The sequence below is a fragment of the Ceratotherium simum genome, chromosome 2, assembly GCF_057802395.1.
Source record: "Ceratotherium simum simum isolate JZ-2026a chromosome 2, ASM5780239v1, whole genome shotgun sequence".
NCBI classification, from domain to species: Eukaryota; Metazoa; Chordata; class Mammalia; order Perissodactyla; family Rhinocerotidae; genus Ceratotherium; species Ceratotherium simum.
This window is the reverse complement of record NC_141901.1, coordinates 78,202,973-78,222,656: the sequence shown is the minus strand read 5'-3', so window position 1 is coordinate 78,222,656 and position 19,684 is coordinate 78,202,973. Positions and strand designations below refer to the sequence as shown.

Below are 19,684 nucleotides of genomic sequence, written 5' to 3'. Positions count from 1 at the left end.
GATAAAGAATGGCAGGAATTACTAAAGTTCTGAGAATCTGGTTTATTTTAGAGTTCTGAAGAATTCATTTCCTTCTTACACCACCCGCCTTTGTTTATAAGTGAATGTCTCTCTATTGCTCTCCTTCAGTGCAAATATTCACATGAAAAACATCTACATAAATGAGTGCTGTCATAAGCTGAAGAAATGTGCTGTGCATCAACAGCGGCTCTAAGTTCCCACTATGGCTCAGGACACTCCACTGACTCAAATGACCTTTCTGCTAAAGGATTTGCATCACTTCCTTTGTTCTGGTTTTGCACTATATGGAATTACAATAATGTGAATAATTTTTCTTCTACAGAAAACAACACAAAACACAGGAAATATATAGAAACAGTTTTGACAACTGAGATAATCACATTTTAATCTACTTAATTAAACACAGTAAGATTACTTTTCTACCAGCAAATGCCAATTCACTAAATTATACTAAAGTCAGTTTCATGAGAATTTCAAGAACAAATTTATTTATTAAACTGAGCCAGAAAAGTAACATTTAATTGATAGCTAATTACTACAGAAGGTGGGGAGGGAGAAGGAAAGTTAAGGGTATGCCTTAGTCAAGTCACCTTATCCCAAACTTCCTAATAGGTTGAACCTAATAAATACTTAAAACATGAGGGCATGTGTTGAATCTGAGGTCCAATCAGCAGAATGGTCCACCAGGGCAAAACCTGTGACCAGGGATAGTTCTAATTGTGGGCAGAGGGAAGAAGAGTCAGAATGGCAGTGGCATCAGAGGGCCCAGCAAAAGGGACCAGGCTAGTGGGTTCACCTCAGCGTAAGGCAGGCTGGTGTTTGGCCTGATACACTCAACAGGCAGATATACGGGAGGGCTGGCACAACCCAGCACCCGAGGGCTCGGCAGTGAGTTTCAGAGATTCTCTCACACAAGGACTAGAGGTCAGTCTTAAGGTCTTTCTTAGGGGTTCCAGGCAGGAAATCAGCAAAGGAGGTCAAGATATAAACCCAGTTAATGGAATGTAGAACTTCAGCATATGAAATGAGCAAGGGTCATGTGAGAGCAAGGGCAACAGCAGAAATGATGAGGCTAACCCACCAACCTATTGACCAAGGGGTCCTTTAATTTTCTCTGCTAATAGCCAGATTGCTCCAAGGGCTTGGAACAGGACCAAGACAGCCGGTGAGAATGATAGATTTAAAGTGCTGACACACAATAAATACATGATAAACGATATTTTTATTGCTATTGTTTATTGTGGATGAAAGGATGAACTGGGAGAAGATGGGTCACAATGGAAGGGGTCTATGAACCTGAAAACTAGACCCAGGCACATGGAGACACATGTTTGGTGGGGGGAAGTCCCAGCAGGTGGGACAGAATCTCTGGAGAGCATGGTGGCAGGAACAAGTGGGAAGTGAGGTTGAGAGGTGTGAGGAGGTGTAGTGGTGGTGGAGAGACAGGCAGACCACAGGGTCCAGAAGTCAAAGCTGGCCACAGGCAGGTCCCCCTGGGGCTGAAGTACAGGGCAGAACTCTAGTCCTCTACAGAGGGGAGAGGGAATATTCATAAGAACAAAATCAGAGTTGTACAAATGGGAGCAACACTGTGAGTAATGTATTAATTTCTCTTGAATATGGTAACATTGGTCCCAAGAGCAAGACTGAAGAGATAGGAAGGTAAGGAGCCAAGGGCTTTCCTAAGCCATCACAAAAGTTAAGCATCTTAGTTGTGGGGTTAGGGGATGCTGGGACCCAAAGCCAGGCAGGTCATCTACTCTCCCTCCCCTGAGATACAGGGAGAACAACGTCTGGGCGTACTTCTACCTGCATCCCTGCTCCCTCAACCAAAACGCAGGTGCACAGGAATAAGACAAGATGCAGCTTACTCACGTTATTGCTTGAATTATTTTTTTGTATTGTTGACTTGTGGTCTATGCTACCAACTGAGGCACACACAGAGTTAAGGTAACATCTACTTCCAGAATAGTGACAGAATAATCCAGAATAATCCCTGTCATTCATGTATTTTTCCTGGAATCTTCCCTTTGATTCAGCTCTGGGGAGACTAAGCAAGAATTAGTGTGGGTGGATGGATGGAATTAACCCTTGTTTTGTACTCCAAAGAGCCAGGTAGTGTTCCATCCGTGAGCTGGGGCCATTCCCAGGATTCCTGTTCAGACTCTTACTCAGCATGCCCTCCTGTGTGTACAAGTTAAGGTCAAGTTTCTCCATGGGTTGCTTAATTATTTGGGGAGGAACCTTGCCAAAAAATATCAAGCCCAGACACAATGCACGGCTGGAGACACTGGCCAACCCCTGTGTGATTCTCCTGGGTGAGGAAAGTTTCTGGGCTAGCCTCACGGAGCAGGGGTCGAAGGACAGGTAGTTGCTGAGCTGAAACCCTGTCCTCAGAAAGAGAAGCCTTTGTCTCTCATCCTTCTTGGTGTCCTCACTAAGGGATGGGACAGCTGTCCCTTGGTGGCATCAAGCCTGTGGCTGTGGTATTTGTATCAATAGGGTCTCACTAATCCAAATTCTCTAATGGTTGGCATGGCAGTTTGTGCCTTCTCTGTGGTATAGTGGCCAAATGCCTGGGCTTTGGAGTCAGAAGACCTGGCCCCCCATCTTAGCTTCACTACTTAGTAACTATTTGACTCTAAACTTAGAGTCATGTAAGTTTAAGTTAAGTCATGTAACCTAACGTCTCCTCAGTTTCCCCATCTATAAAATGGGGGGAACTGTATGGGTGAGATGAAGTAGGGTAAACAAAGCAGCAAACACAGCACACAATAAGTGGTAGTCAAGGGAGCAAGGAGCCCAGCTAGCTCCCAAACTCCACCTACAGTGTGCATATTCTGATAAGATTAGTCTCCTGGGTCTCTCATATGCAGAAGCCTCTCCCCAGGAGTCCCATAAACTAGCTAGTCCATTAATACGGGGCAAAAAGCCAGGCATATTCCATGCCACTGCTGTAGACCCTACTATCAAAGGTCTGAGAGCCATCTCAGGCAGGCCAGGGGACCCCAAGAGCTGGTTCTAAGGCTTCTGTGGAGGACTGTGCGACCAGGGACCCATCTTCAGGTGTCGTGGCAGGGCAGACTGTGGCCTGATTCTCACAGATGCTGAGTTTAGAGTTCGGAGGCAGCTACGATGTTATACCCACAACCATGATCCTTACCCAGTGCTTTCACATTTGTTTCTTCATTTAAACTTCAGCACAACAGAGGCTGACTGAGAGCAGCATTATCCCCAGTTTACAGATGGGAATCCTGATGTCCACAGTGATCATCTACTGGACCTCAGCTACACAGCATTTAAGCAGAGAGGTTGCAAGACTTCTAGTCCAGGTGCTGCTCAATGCCAACCTATCTCTTTACTGCCTGGGGGAGGGGTCTCTGGTAACCATATTAGACCAGTTATTTATCATTTAATCAACAAACATTTATTGCCTACTGAGTCTTATCTAAGAACTGATACTCAGGCCCTTTCCAGCTACGGTCTCTTATTAACTTTTTACAAGCTTACGTGGCAAGTCATCCTTTTCCTTTGCAGCACTTACCATTGTTTTAAGTACACATATATTTGTGATTATTCATTTTATGTTTATCTCCCCAATTAGACTATAGATTCCATCAGGGCAGGAGTCATATGTTTACTTTATCAGTATATAATATACTGATATTATATAGTGTATATACCATATAATATAGCAGACACTCAACAGTAATCACTTGCTGAATGAATAAAAGTCGTGCTACCCTTTTTTACAGATGACAAAACTGCACCCAAAGGTTATTTGCCCAAGTTCATCTTGCTAATAAAGTAGATCTGGGTCTTCAGAGTTGACTGAAACTTCCCAAGAGTAGCCTCTTTTTATCAGGGCCCTTCTCAAAGGGTTGTCAGAACTTAGTGGTCATAGTGCAAGCGACACTGGTCGAATCTAGTCAGTCGGAGACACCATCAAGAGTCAGCTGGTCATCTCCAATCCATAAATAATAATGTTACTCCTACCATTATGTACGATCTATCACTCATCATAACAATGTTACCAGTGTAATCACATTTCTATGGGGCATCACAGTATTCAGAACACTTTGATCTTCAACATCCTTGGGAAGCAAGGAGAAAGATATTTCACTGGAAACTAAAACTTGTGAATCGCCCAAGATGATGTAACTGAGAAGTGGAACCAAGATTCAATTCCAGGCAGAATTTCGCCTTGCAATGTACAAAGAATTTTAAAAGTTCTTAAAAATGGAAAACATATTAAATGTGTAAAGATGCTGGAAATGTGAGTTCAAATCTAGACACCCATATGTGAGCAGTTCAAGATCAAAGGGTAAGTTTCTGTAAGAATTCCTTCACTCAGAAGATCAGAAGCATGAAGAGGAATTATAGAAAGGGTAGTATCTTTTGATTCAGTTGAGTATGATGACACACTCCTAAAAAAGTGAGGTGGAAAGAAGGCCAGTGCCCACATTAGATCTGCATTTACAGTAGCATGGGTGCTGGGGGGACTGGCCCAGTGTTCTGCTGAGGCTCAAGCAGATGTTTCTAATGGTCTTCCCAACCTCCTGACATGTTTCAGGTGGAGTCAGCATAGGAATCCAAAATACAAGAGCCATGAATCCCAACTGCTAGGCAGAGTCTCAATGTCTGGGCAAACCACAGGCAGCAAGGCCACAGCCAAAGGGACAGAGGTCTCCAGTTTCCAGAGAAAGTAGCAGAAGAAAAGCACAGCCCCAGTCCTCAGGGGCTTGAACAACTGCTCTCTGGAAAGACAGAAAGCAGACAACAGCAGGAAGAGGAGGGATCGATCACTAATGGAAGAGCTACTCTTGCTGGTACTGCTAGGCACTTCAACGGATTAAAGCATCTAGTCACCATAACAAAGTTATAGGGTAGTCAAAGCCACCCCAATTTCTACAGATGATGAAACTGAAGCTCAACTTGCTCAAGGCCACACAGCTATAAGTACTGGAACCACAATTTGAATTCATAGCTGTCGTCTGCCACCCCTCAGGGCACATGGAAAGGAGGAGAAAGCACAGCTCAAGGAACGCCTCCCAAGTCAATTTGAAAGCACGTGTCTCTAGATACCAGGCTCTGTGTGAGAGGTGTGCATGCTGCAGATGATGATGATTGAAGTACCTGAGATGATTTGGCACCTCAAGTGAGGATGGATTTGGGGAGTGAGCAAGCTGAAGATGCAGGTGGGCAGATCAGTGGAGAGCAGGAAAGTAGAAACTGTGGAAATGAGGCTGGGGTCAACAAAACATGAAAATGTGCTGGGCTCTACCGTGGCCCTTTTAATAAGAGGTGTGCTTTCTGAACACCTGCCATCCTGGGCACATCATAATTTGGTTTATAAATGAACATATCATTCCAAGTGTATGGAAATACTCTACAGCATTTACATGAGAAATTCTTGATATTTGAAAATGCCTGTTCACTGAGGAAATTAACTAAAAAGAGCCCAAGACTCTCCACCTATTTTCTCACTACCTTTCCACTGTTTGCTTTTCTTCTCTTCCTCTCCATCACCTGCATTTTGCTGCATTTAGATGAGTGGCTTTACCTTCCTACTAGGTAATAATAGGAGTGCCTGGGACCAAACTGCCCATTTGCTCGGGGAGAGTCAATTACCTTTAACATACACCAAAATTCTATTGTTACGTCAAACAGCAAAGAATGACAACAAAAGCCAAAATGATAGTATTTAAGTTTTGTCCTGGTCTCCTAGATAAGTAGATTTCAGTGAGAATGACCCACAGTAAGAAATACACTTTACATTAGAATCCACAACAAACAGAGGAACATGTATATGTGTGCATATGTATAAACGAGACAAAATTTACATGAAAAAATACCTAGTTAGCTTATAGGTAATGCACACACTGATATTTCTATTCAATTTCAGTTCACTTACAAAACACAAACAAACAAGAAGTGGTGTGACCCATTAGGTTGACTTTATGTTCCACTTATGAGTTGAAACTTGTAATTTGACAATCAGTGTCCAGACCCAGAATATGAGGGCAAATTCGTGGTGTTTCAGGAACTCCCCAACAAGAGGGGTATAAAGAAGGGTGGGGAGGCTCCAGGAGCCGCACACACTCTGTCTCCTCCATTGACACCTCCAGGAATGGGTGAAATCAGAGGAAGGGAGGGCAACATGGAGGTGACCACAGACTGAAGGAGCCCCGAGAAAAAGTAGAATGCATTTTTAAAAATGTTTCTCCTGGCTAGTGGTCCACCAAAATAATATAACTCAAGAATCCCTCTAATCATTTTTGATGACCCACATTACTACCAAGCGTTATTTATAAGGAAGGCATTGTTAGAAAACTGATTTTATCCAAACCTGATTCGGAATGTGTATAAACGCTGTGGGTGTGTGTGCATGTGTGTGTATGGGTGTTTTTAAAACAGGCCAAGGGACAGTAGCTGTTACATTTGTGGAATTTCCAGTCATTAGGCTGACCTCAGGGCAGACAAGTGTTTCAGGGAGCGTGTATCGAATCATAATTGAGCCCTCAGCCGTGTTGAGGCCAGTGGACTATATCTTGTATGTTTTTCTGCATTTACTTTCAAGAAAATGTTCTAACTTAAATCCCTATTACTCCTCCCCCTCACCAAGAAGCTTCTCTCTGGGGTCCAGTTTAGAAGCAATATTAATCCTCAGTTTTCCTGCAAACCACTCAGAGGCTTCAGTTATCCAGCTCAGTGCTGACAAAGAAAAATGCAGACACCGACATGACAATCGCACTACTCATTTTTTCTGATGTAATTATAGCTCCAAGATGCACATCTCCAAGCCCTTTTCCTACAAACACACGATTTCTCCAGTCATAGCCACACATTGTTTGCCTCTTATCGTTAATGCTTCTTATCAAAATCTTCAAAGCACTCCTTTTGGGGGGAGGGGGACAAAGGAGCATGTGTGAGGGAGTACACTCCACTCTTAGTACTCCGCTGTTCAGCTGTGAAAAGGGGGTTACCGCTGAAAATCGGCTGCTCTGTTTCCCTGTAATCACAGACTAACTCATTACTAACCAGTCAAATACACTTTGTGGGAACGAACCGCAACCTATTTGTCAGTCCACATGTCTCATACTTAATGGGCACCATCACCAACAAATATTGCCGAAATGCATTACTTGGGGAAGAAAATGAAATTTCCTTTGGGCGTTCTTCCATAAGGGCTGAATTTCCATCTTTTTAGTGTTGCAGAAGTGTGAAGAAAAAATGGTGAAACCAGTGATTTTCAAAGTCCCTTCTAGGCCTTTAGGCAGTGGTCTGAGAATGACATGAACATTATAATTGTTTTAGCACATTCTGTGTTTTGACACATTCTGGGGTTCTTTGAACAACAACAAAAAAGTGTTCTGAACGCATGGGGTTCAGGGTGTGCTGCCACCACTGAATCTACTCTCAAAAAAGTGAAAAAGACGCAAGTTCATATGGAAACTATGCCTTCCCATCTTACTCCATGTACCCTTCCCTTAACTGATTTAGAATGTCACCATAGAAAGAGAGGTAGAATCAGCTTCTAGCAAATGGTGAAGGTGACAATGTTCCTCCTCCTCATGTTCCTCAGTTATGCTTCTTTTTTTTTTTTTGCTGGATGGACAGAGGTCCAAACAGCCAGGACATTATCACTGTAAGGAGTCAACATAGGGAAGTGGAAATTAAGCAGGACCTGATACGCATAGAGGAACATTGGGGATTTTGGCTGCAATTTCCAGAACCCAACAGGCATGGCCCTCTGGAAATTCTATAAAGAGGCCAAGTAGTGCAATCTGGTTGAAAGGAGATATAGTGGGCTTTCACAACTTTTTTTTTTAAATCATAACCCAGAGTTAGGAACATATTTTATATACCTAATTAGTACACATACAAACACAAATGTACACAAATGAAAAAAGTTTCACGAAGCAATACTGACCCTACTACGCTGCTGTGTACTCTGACATTTTCCATTGATTCTATTACAAAAAAAATAAAAGAGCTGGTCACGACCCACTACATTGATCATGACCCCACTATGGTAGGTGGAGAGCAGCAATTTGAAAACATACACACAGAGAGACCTGACTGTACAAAACGCCTTGTCTTGAAGCTGTGATCTCTTCAGAGTTAAACTGCTTATGTATTTGGGGTGGCTTGGGGAAGTCTGGAGATCAGGCGAAGCCTAAAGCCTTAGAGATGTTTAGTTTGACAGTAACACAGAGAAAAATGAAGAAATCAGTGCCCTTTTCGACCAGGGCTCCTCTCTCTCCCTACACCATATTTTTCAGAGAAAGGGGAGGGGCCCCTGATGGAGGACTAAGATGGCAGACAGAAAGTTAGAACACCAAAAGTAAGAGCAAAAACGGCTTGAGTACCCCAAAATAAAGCAATAGATTTTAATTTTTCCACACAAAACTCTTGAATTGGAAAATATGTTTATATCACAAATGGCCTAAAATAGAACCCAAAGCAAACTGCAGTTCTATTATTCTTTCTTCGTAAAATGATGGTTCCCTTATGACTCAAAAAAAAAAGAAACTAAGAGGATAAAAAGGATGTGTTTTTCTTATATTATCTTGTAACTGCACCAAGATTATTTAATTAACTAATTTCAGTTTTCTGAATCATTTCAGGCTAAAAATGTCTAAGTTTGCCACAAGCATATCTCCAAGTTTTAAAAATAATTACATCAATATCTTACTGTGCTAACAATCAAACAATTTGTACACAACTTATTACAGAAAGGCTACACCGAAACGGGCATCTTTTACTCTTTCGTGTCGACTTTGAAAAATAACTTGATGCAGTTTTGGAAGACAAAAGTCAAAATTTGAAAAATGAAACTCAAATTTGAGCACCAGGAATGGAAATCAGTATATACGTAAGGAAGGTTTATAAGAAAGAACTGCTATGGGCAAGTCAAGACTTTTAGTTATAACAGAAAACACAACTTACAGCATATAACTTATATCCATTTCTTCTGGCCACTGATTCACGTTTACCACAAAAACATCAACTGGTGGACACTGATGAAAGTGATGTGTAATGGCAGAAATTGTGTGGGTCTAGGAATCCTATGCTCTTTCAACGGCTTTTATTAAAAGTTTTCTATAGGAAAAATTACTTGTCAAATGTGCTATAAATGTTTGAATTAGCAGAGCTTTTGAAATAGAGTTAGCAAATTCAACTTCATCTCATAATGGATTATCATTAGCAAGGCATGAGTTTATATGACTGGTTAATTAAGTAGAACAAGTATAATGTTTTGGGTTGAATAAAATCCAGTATTTTTTATTCATCAAACCCCAATCCCATTGCATGAATGTAAGTTACAATTTCCTCATCTATTTTTCCCCATCTCCTTATCCCTTTCCCACCCTCCATTTTCCACCCCAACACATCCTGAGTTTCAAAAGAAGGTACAGCATCTCCAAGCAGGAAAGAATATTAGATCTTATTATCACTGCAAAAACCAAAACCAGTGTCCCTTAACCCCTAGACCAGTGTTGTGTCCCTACCATGCTGCCTTCTGTAGCATGTACAGAAGTCAACCCATGACGATAGATGCAGGCTCAGATTAGGCTGCACTTGATTGATATGAGTGTGAGATTCAATGGTGTCTACCACCAAGATGGAGAGATGTGCGGGGAAAAAACACATTTCAACAGCAAATAGGAAACAGTTTTCTCTTACCTGACATTGACATGGATAATGTTATAATACCTATATATTACAGATGCCAAGCTTGGCTGACACATTCTAATGTGGCAAATTTGGGGCCAAAGGGGAAAAATTACATTTGATTGCCAAATGACATTCTAGCAACCTCAAGAAATGAGTCCAAGATTTGGAGTGGACTTTAGGCTACTCCAGGGTAGGCTACCTTGACCCAAACTGTGCTAGTCAGGAATCCTGGAAGGGGTGCCAGACCCTTATGGAACATGTGGTAGGAGAAAAGATGGGAGTACAGTTAGAAATGGGGTGTGCTAGGCAGCCAAATCCCTCTAGGCCCAAAACAGGAAATACGGTTGAAGATGTGGTTCTCTTGGTGAACTCAGAACTGGAGATCAAAAATCTCAGAGATCTGAGAAGGCACAGGTGGGCTTTTTTCAATCCTGCATCCTTCCCAACATTAATGAAATTAATTTGTACTGTACCATCACCCTCATCCTATCTCATAGTGCTCTCTGTCTCTGAAGGCTGCCCCTCTCTGCCTTCCCCTGGTTACTTCTAGCTCAATAATTGCTTCTTCTGAGAAGTCCTGGAGTGGGTCAGACACACCTTCTGCAGTTCCACAGCACCAGACAGAGCTCCGTCATAAAACCTGTCCTCTTGTTCTCCAAGTGTCTGCCACTGGTCTGCCTCCCTAGCTGGACAGTGAGTTCTTTGTGGGCCACAGTGGTATCTAATTCATCTACATCTCCCCAGCACCAAACACTGGGTCTGGCATGTAGCAGACAGTTGCTGATGACAAACATATATGAGTGACGCAACTATCATTCCTTCACCTTCAAAAGTACAGTCATTTTTAATGCACTCATAATTACTGCCATAAGCAAGTTAGAAAACTTTAGTATTTCTTAAACAAAATAAGAACAAAGGAATCAAGGCAAAAATATCTTTAATGAAGGCAAAGTTTTACTTACTTACACATATTCAAATCAAGCAAAATACTGATGTATCCATCTTCACTGGAATGACAACTTACTCCTCTAAGCCCGTTCAGCTGCAAAAGGAGCTTACAAGTTATATTCCTTTTAATTTGCTAACCTAAACTAAGCCAGGTTTGCCCACACTGACTTGGGCAAAATTAAACCAACCCTGTAATAATTTGTACTTCGATCTTCATACTCTGCTGTGCTGATTTCTCTGGTCACACTTGCCTGGATGATGTAGACATTTAGAAACAGGAGTCTAAAGTCTGGTGATTTATTCTTTCCAGGTGACGCTACAGCTCCTCCAGCACTCAGCTTCAGGAAGACAACGTACATCATTAAATTATCTGACGATGACGAAGTGAAGTAAGATGGCGTTACATGCACACATTTTTAATAGGATTTGTTGTTTGAGATTACTCCTGCCTGTCCATTTGGATGAAAAGTGCCTGTTTATGAAACGAGCCTGAGGACTGACAGATTTAACACCTAATATCAGTTTAGGGGAAGCAATGAAAGCCCACTTCAAAGGCCAGGGGAGTATTCTGACAGAACCTCGGGGATTTAGTTACGGTAAAGAAATATTTATTGACTACCTGGGGTAACAATGCACTGTGTTCTGTATAAATTATAAATGAAACCCTTCTCTCTCTCATTAAGATTTGTTATTTTATCTTTAATTATGATACCCCTTGATTAGGGGAATGAATTCTACCACATGTCCAGATCTCCAGTCAGAAAACTAGGCTTTCTGAAGTGGCTACAGATTTTAATAGCAAATGCCACAAAATAAAATAATAACCAGCAGTCATTTTTAAACATGCATCTCCAAATTTACATTGAGGTTCATAAGAGGCCATGAATAATTTATTTATGATGCAAAGGCAGTGGAAGGTAAATTTGTTTCTTCAAAAGTCTTAAGGAGATTTTTCTGTGTTGTGGTTTATATTAATGCATGGATACCTACCATTACTATAATAAAACTAACTTTGAAGAAATCTGAGCTCAATAAGAATTCAAAAACATGCAAAAGCAATTTTCCCGCATATCTGAACTATCAGGGATCCAGCCCTGCCTTCTTAGTTTTATAATGATTCTCTAATGATTTTAGGAATCTCTGCAGAAAGCTCATTTTGAGCTAATAGTATCTAATAGAAGTCACTCCCTGCTCATCATTATGTTCTTTATTTTCAAGGCTTTCAAGATCAACTGCATGAGGATAGATTACATTATTGGATGCATCCCAGTTTCTAGGACACATCAATTTGCAAAAGTTTATTGCCAAGGCCATGTAGAAGAATTAAAAAGAAACATCCTGAAAAAGAACAGTTGTTCTAACCAGTGGGAGGTGACAATTTATCAAGAACCATTAATCTGCTGCCATGTGAAGAGCCTCCAGCGCACACACTTTCCATCTTGGTGAGAGTCAGAGTAATTTCTAATTATGGTTTAAGGCAGTTTTCTCACCTGAAGTTACACAGAAGTTTGAGAAAATGTGTGCATTTAAAAAAGTAATCATCCAGTCTGCTGGTAAATAAGACACATTATGCACAAACCGTGCCTAGGCAATTTTGGGGTTTCATGTAAATGATTGAATAATTATTTTTTTAAACTAAAATGAAACAATCTACTCTTATTTATGAGAGAAGGGAAGTAAAATGATTCATTTAGTTAATACCCAAGTTAGATTGTATATCCTTAGTGTGTAAAATGGGATATAAGTAGCTATTCTATATTGATTTAATGTTCTGTTATGATTAACCACAACTGGCAACAAGGAGTTCAAGCAAAAATGACCTTCACAGTTTCATGAAAACCTCAACTCTGCCACTTACTAGCTGTCTGTAACTTTGGACAAGTTACTGAACCTTGGTTACCTCAGTTTTCTTATCTTTTAAATAGAGCTAATAATATACCATCTTTGGGATTCACACATAACTTGGCACATGTTAGCTAATCATTAGACATCATTTTGATGTTCACCTTGCCTCTGGGATGAACATAATTATGCTTTTTCCCAACCAAAGAATAAACCTGGGACCAAAATATGTAGGTCCAAATAGTTAAGTGCCCTAATAGAAGGGGAATTTCTATCCAAATATGTACTGCTCAGTTCTTCCATCCATGCCCCTATGTCCCCCGCCCTTGATGTCTAGTTCTACTTTTATTATTTACCAACTTGTGCTAAGCACTGCCTTCTTCCTAAAGAGGTCCCTAACAAGGGAAATGTCCAGGACAGGATAATTAAAGCCATTATCACTTTGTTAGAATGAGTTTGTGTGGTTTTCCTCCTAGACAGAATATCCCAAGTACTAATACGCGGTGTCCGGGAAAGGATAAAATGGCTCTGAAAGAGGGCGAAAGGGCACAGGATGTATTTCACAAGTTTGCTTGAGGAAGCTTTGACTGTTAATCATTTACTAGGTACTAAAAACCTGGAAGGAAATGCAAGAAAATGGCATTAGTAGTTGCCTCTAAGGAAGGGAACTGGCAGTCAGGTACAAGAGTGGGGTTCAGGGGGCGACATTTCCTTTCACTGCACACCCTCTTGTACCTTTTGAGTCTGGTACTGCAAGCATGCGTAATCTATACAAAAATTTTATTTTTTTTTAAAAAAAACCCAATCCTTTCACCCCATCCCTTGTCTTATTTCAGCTTTTAGACATTTCTTTACAGGACTTTGACATTTGAGGTTGACTTTTTCCCCCTCTAAAAAGCAAGTTGGAGTCATTTAAAATATGATTGGTTTCTCAAGGCTAATTTACTTGTCTTCAAAGTATTAAACATATTAAAATCTTTGTATTCCTAAAGACACAGAATTATTAGACAATTAACATTATTCGCTGACTTTCTGTATACACAGTTTTCTTCACTAAAACTTAAGCTTCCTACAGACAGGGCCTGTGTTTATTAATCCTTGGAGGCCCCATCGTGGCAAACACTGAGCTTTCACAGAAGTTACTTTCTTGAGTTGAGTTCTCAGTCCTTTCTTCCAAGGAAGAAAAGTCATTAAATATAGCATGATGTTTTTTTTTTTTTTTTAAAGATTTTATTTATTCAGTTTTTTCCCCCCAAAGCCCCAGTAGATAGTTGTATGTCATAGGTTCACATCCTTCTAGTTGCTGTACGTGGGACTCGGCCTCACGTTGGGCGGAGAAGTGGTGCCTCGGGGCGCTCCCGGGATCCGAACCCGGGCCGCCAGCATCAGAGCGCGCGCACTTAACCGCTAAGCCACGGATCCGGCCCTAGCATGATGTTTTGATTAAGAAGAAACTTCTCAGGATTTTTATAAGAACAAAACAAAAACAAGAGACAAAGACAGGGAAAGGGAGAGGGAGAGAAAAACAGTTATAAACTATCTATACTTGTAAGAAAACTGTTGGGACCCTACTAATTGGGAATGCTTGCAAAACACCAAAAATGTCATAAGGAGGGAAAACTAAGGTTGACCTAAAATCATGGACACATTTGTTCAACAAAATATTTGCAGCATGACTGCTGTGTGCAAGGCCCTGGGGATAAAATGTTGAACAATGCAGGCATGATCCCTGCCCTCACAGTTTTCATAATAGTGGGGGATACAGAAAGGTAAACAGACAATTACCACATGGTAGGATAAATACCATAAAAGGGAGTACAGAGAGTTACAGGAACTCATAAAAGGAGAACCAGTCCTAGGCTTGGGAAGGTGATGTCTAATGTCCCAGTGGTTGGGACTAGAACTTTAGAGTGCTGTAAACCTGAGTTGCAATCCTGGTTTCACTGGTTCCACTCTATAACCTTGACCACTTTATTTAATCTCCCTAAGCCTCAGTTTCATCAACTTTAAAATAGGAATAATGAGAGTATTGAGCTCAAAGAGTTTATGTGAGCATTCAATGAAATGCATGTCATAAATCTGGCACAATGTCTGGCAAATGGCAAGCACCCAAGAAAGACTAGCTAGTAATATTAATGACAACAGGAAGCTGAGAACTAAAGCGTGAGTAGGAGCAGCCAGGTAAAATGGAGGAGAGGAAGGAGGAAGAGCGCCCGAGGCAAAGGAGAAACGTGTACCCAGAAAAGCAACAGCATGGTGAGCCTGAGGTGGCTCGAGCCAAGGGTTGGCAGGCACCTGGGGTGGGGTCAGACAAGCAGCTGAAGCTGGAAAGGCAAGCAGAACCCAGCTCAACTGGTTTATCAAGCTCAGCGGAGGCCCCTAAAGAATTTTAGTCAGAAGAGGGACACACTCAGATTTGAGTGTTAGAAAGACCAGCTTGGCTACAGTGTAGGAGAGTGAGGAGACAAGAGGCAAGGAGATCAGTGATAATAATCTTTATTTTTATTTTATTTTTTTGGTGAGGAAGATCAGCCCTGAGCTAACATCCATGCCAATCCTCCTGTTTTTGCTGAGGAAGACCAGCTCTGAGCTAACATCTATTGCCAATCCTCCTCCTTTTTACCCCCAAAGCCCCCGTAGATAGTTGTAGGTCATAGCTGCACATTCTTCTAGTTGCTGCATGTGGGACGCGGCCTCAGCATGGCCGGAGAAGCGGTGCGTCGGTGCGCGCCCGGGATCCGAACCTGGGTGGCCAGTAGCGGAGCACGTGCACTTAACTGCTAAGCCACGGGGCCAGCCCCAGTAATAATAACTTTTAAATAATGCCTTGGCTGTTGTGGAACTTCACAGTTAGTGAGGCAGGTGTCACATGAAAAACATATGTAACAGTCCAGCAAGGGCTCTGAAGTAATTATAATCAACTTACTGGTATTAGCTAATTAGCATTTTATTCATTTCAGTTGTTCATTCACTCACAAAGCACGCATTAACACCAACTAAGGCAGCAAACTGGTGGGTGAGAGATTTCGAAGAGAGTTAGCTACCCTGCACAGCCCTGTTTTCCAGAAGCACCCCATCCAACACGACTGCCCGTATGCCTCTCCCTGGCTGGAAGGTCTGTTACTCTGGTTATCCAGATCACGTGCAATGGCAAAAGCGTTCTGGGGAGAGACCACACAGCAGCAGGAAACTCAAGCTGGGAGGCAGTGCTACACAGCAGATTAGAATGGAAACTAAGGCGTGAAGATAACTCCCTTTCACCCTAGGAAGGGGAAATGTCACTGTAACTACATCAGTGTACAGCAGATTTCTTACTGCTCCAGAAGGAGTAAATCTTCCATGACCCATTGTTAAGTGAGTAATAACAACCAACATTCCTGAAATGTCCTGTTCCATAAATTTCAGATGGATTAATAAATTTATTACAACAACTCTACGAAATAGGTATTAATATGTCCACTTTACAGGTGAGAAAACTGAGGCAAGAGACACTCCTCAACGTCACAGAATTAGATCCAGTCTGATGTTCTTATCCACTGCACCATGTGGCCTCTGGCAGTGGGCCACCAGGCTGATATAAGAGTGAAGCCAATTTAAAATATATGCCTCAAACTCTGACAGGGCAGGAAGATCACTCCCACTTTAGTATCAGAAGGCCAAAATCTGGAAGGTTTTATTATAGTAATAAAATGAAATAGATGATTCAATAAGCAATGGTCTTTTTACAGGAAATTGGACTACCCTCATCAAATGAGCACCATTTTGAAAGGGTTTTTGAAATCTATTTTACTCTTTTAAGAACAAACCACAGGGGCCAGCCCGGGGGGTATAGCGGTTAAGTTCGCACACTCTGCTTCGGGGCCGGGGTTTGCAGGTTCAGGTCCTGGGTGCAGACATACACACCGCTTATCAAGCCATGCTGTGGCAGGTGTCCCACATATAAAGTGGACAAGGATGGGCATGGATGTTAGCCCAGGGTCAATATTCCTCAGCAAAGATATGAGGATTGGCAACGGATGTTAGCTAAGGGCTAATCTTCTTCACCAAAAAACAAAAAAAAGAACAAATCACAGCTCTGCCATATGGCCCAGGACACATTAGAAAGTATTCAAATGGGTTTACATGCTTATTAGTTTAAACTAGAGTAGGTCATCTCACAACCTCCAAGATGGAGAGGTGTGGCAAAGGAGATAAAAGAGCTAAGAGAATGAGACCTGCTACTCTTGGTTTTCTGCTAAGATAGGGTGAAAAAAAGCTAATAATCTCAGTGAGAAATAAATGGAATAAGCTTATTCTCTGGGACCATGTAAGGTTCTATCAACCAAGTTGTGAAGCATGTGTAGAATAAGCTCTATGAGGCATTTCCAATGTGAATTGAATAAAGACAAAACAGAAAAAAAAAAAATCCCTAATGCTCCAGATATGAAAGAAACCACCAGCTTCTTGCAATGCCACTTGATGCCAACGGCAACGGACAGTCTCGAGCCTGGGCTCTTATCGGGCAATGAGAAGAATCCCAGGCCAGATGGCATTTTAAAATCCAATCTCACTCTATTTGTCTCTCCCCACTAACCCACCTTGTGTTTAAAGCAATCACAACCATTTTCACAAGCTGCAATATTTTAAAGTAGTTACTATCCCTTGAGAACACAAAAAGCTCTAATTGCCATGAGTTTAAAAATATAGAGAATAAAAATTATGGAATTTGTGAAACAATCATTTCTAATTAACCACACACACACATGCACACACCCAACACCCCACACCGAGTACAGCTTTTCAAACCTAGCCTATTCACGGGCACGCTGACCACAGCTCGCCACCCAACCACTCTCCTTACATTCATTCACTTGCCAGTCCCTTTCTGCAGGACTCACTCGCCACCACTGAAAAGTAACTCCCGATGTCCTAGGTCTCTGGGCATCCACACCCCCTTAATTTATCTGGCCCGCCCTGCTGCCAGCCCCAGGCAGGACTTGGGGGCTTCAGTGCCACCAACTGGCGCTGCCCCTGGAGCCCTCGCGGAGCCTGCACCCGCCCGCCTGGAGCGGCCCCCTCCCTGCCCCCGCTCTCCGGGAGTTGCACTGCATGGTCTTTGCTGCTGTTCAATCTTTACAAATAAAATTGCTTGTGAGATGGATTCCCCACCCCACCCACCTGCCCGAGTCCGCACAACCACACTCAATCGGGTTTTCTCGAAGGCACGCAAGCTGCACCGACAGCCGGAAGGCGTGAACAATGAACTTCTCTCTCTCTGACGGTCTCACACACACCCCCTCTCCCCGCAATGGGAAGATGTGAACTCGCCCGGGGGCCAATTCTGCGATTGCCCCGGCAACTCGGCGCGGGCGGCAGCGGAGGGCCCGGCGCGCTGCCCCGGCCGCGCCCCTCCCGTCGCCGCGCGGGCAGTTACCTCCTTCCTCCGGCTCGGCGCCCCGGGGCGGGTGATGAGGGCCGTCTCCTCGCACACCACGGCCACGTCCTCCACGAACACGCAGTCCGGGAGGCTCTCGTCGGCCGGCAGCTCCACCACCTGCAGCCCCAGCTTGCTGCCCAGGACGCCCACGTAGAGCTGGTGCTGCCGCTCGGCGCGGGCGAAATCCACCTCGTCGCCCTTGGCGCGCCTCAGCGCGTGCTGGACCAGGGACTCGGGCAGCGCCCGCACCACGGCGTGCGTGGCCCGGCCGAAGGCGGCGGGGTGGCCGAGCGCGGCCATGGCTCCGGGGGCGGCGGGGCGGCGGCGGGGCGCGGCGGCCGGGTCTTCCCGCGGGCAGCGCGCGCCAAACCTGCGAGCGCCCGGCGGCTCCTCCTGGCAGCCGCTGACTGCGGTGCAGAGGGAGCCCCGCTCGCGCCCGGAGCCCTGCCCGCGCGACTGAGCATGCCCAGAGCTCCGGGCGCCGGCCCGCGCGCGGCCCGCGCGCCACCCCGGCGCTCCCGGCTTCGGCGGCCGCCTAGGCGCGAGTGGGAGCGGCGACCCCCGCGCGAGGAGTGGGGCGGGGGGAGGCGGCCGAGGAAGCGGGGAGCGCGGGAGGTGTGCGCGGGCGGGGGAACCTCGGGGAAAAGTCACCGTCCCCGGACCTGACGTTACCTGTATTCCGCTGCAGGTGCACACCTCACATCGCCCCCAAGGTGGACTGGGAGAGCAGGCGGTGGTCTGGACAGAGCGACTGGAGGGCTTCCTGGTGATCAGGAGGCAAAGGATGGGATGATTCTCTTGTGGATAAATACTTTGACTTCTCTGCCTACTCTCCTGTTCCCAGGTTGCCCAGCACGTGGTACCACCCCCCAGTTCTTAGCGTGAGAATCTGTTTTCACACCCAAGTCCACGTTCCCTTAACTTTCCCTGCAAATGACCTCTCACCCTACGTGAGACTCGAGATTATAAAAAGAATGTATTTCTTCCCATCTGTGAGAAAGAGTCCAAGAAACACATACATAAGGAAAAATAGAGAGAAACTCGGAGTATTTCAAGGACGATCAGCTCTCATGAATAATGCGATTCTGGCGTGTTTGTGTCCAGGGCCCGCAGAGCTAGGGAGGCGAAGACCAAGCGTGCCGTCCCCACGATAGATGTGTGCTCACCTTGTGCAGTGTCAGATGTGTGCCTCACAGCTCCTTATCATTGAGAAAAAGAGTTTCCAACCTTCTCCCTGGCCCTCCCCTCACGCCTGTACAGGTTCCATGCAATTCCCGTGGTATTTGTTGAACGTTTCTTTTTCCATACCCTTTAGGGAGTTCCTTTCCCTTCTTAAGGATACTAACTAAACTTCTATTTTTTTCCCCTCTCACATATTACAGATTAAATAATCCATGGATTCTGTTTTATTTGAGAGGAAGATCCACTTCAAAAACCAAGTTCTAACTCCAAAATAATCTCACCTTTCCTCACATGCTGTAGTAAAGATTGATTGGATCATAGAACATTGTATTTGAATGGGACGTTAGAAACCCTCTCATCTAACTTCCCAACCAATGTTCTTGAATTCCAGCCAAAACATCTGTGACAGTCATCAGATCTTTACTTGAACATTTTAAACCTCACTTACTTACAGTGTATTCCACTTTTGAAGAGCTATAATGGTTAAAAAGTCTTCATTTTGGGCTTAAAACTCACTGGTCTGAGTTCTGCCTTCTGGCATTACCTAATGTGCTAGTATTCTTTCAGAAGACAGCATTCACATATGTGAAGTTC

The 19,684-nt window shown here is 43.6% G+C and overlaps 1 protein-coding gene across 2 annotated transcripts in view; it reads right to left on the bottom strand.

The window, feature by feature from the left end:
• The window catches only part of DDAH1 (dimethylarginine dimethylaminohydrolase 1), a 131,106-nt gene extending 112,505 nt beyond the window's left edge, over positions 1-18,601 (bottom strand). The window contains exon 1 of one of the 2 annotated variants that reach the window (XM_087448247.1): positions 18,581-18,601. Coding sequence is in view for 1 of the 2 variants with exons in the window: in XM_004431563.3 (XP_004431620.1) it covers positions 17,906-18,208 (303 nt within the window). In the remaining variant the exon portion in view is untranslated. Of the gene's footprint in view, positions 1-17,905; positions 18,281-18,580 lie in introns of those variants that run through there. The other variant, XM_004431563.3, reaches the window with a different exon arrangement.
• Between the last annotated feature and the right edge of the window lie 1,083 nt (positions 18,602-19,684).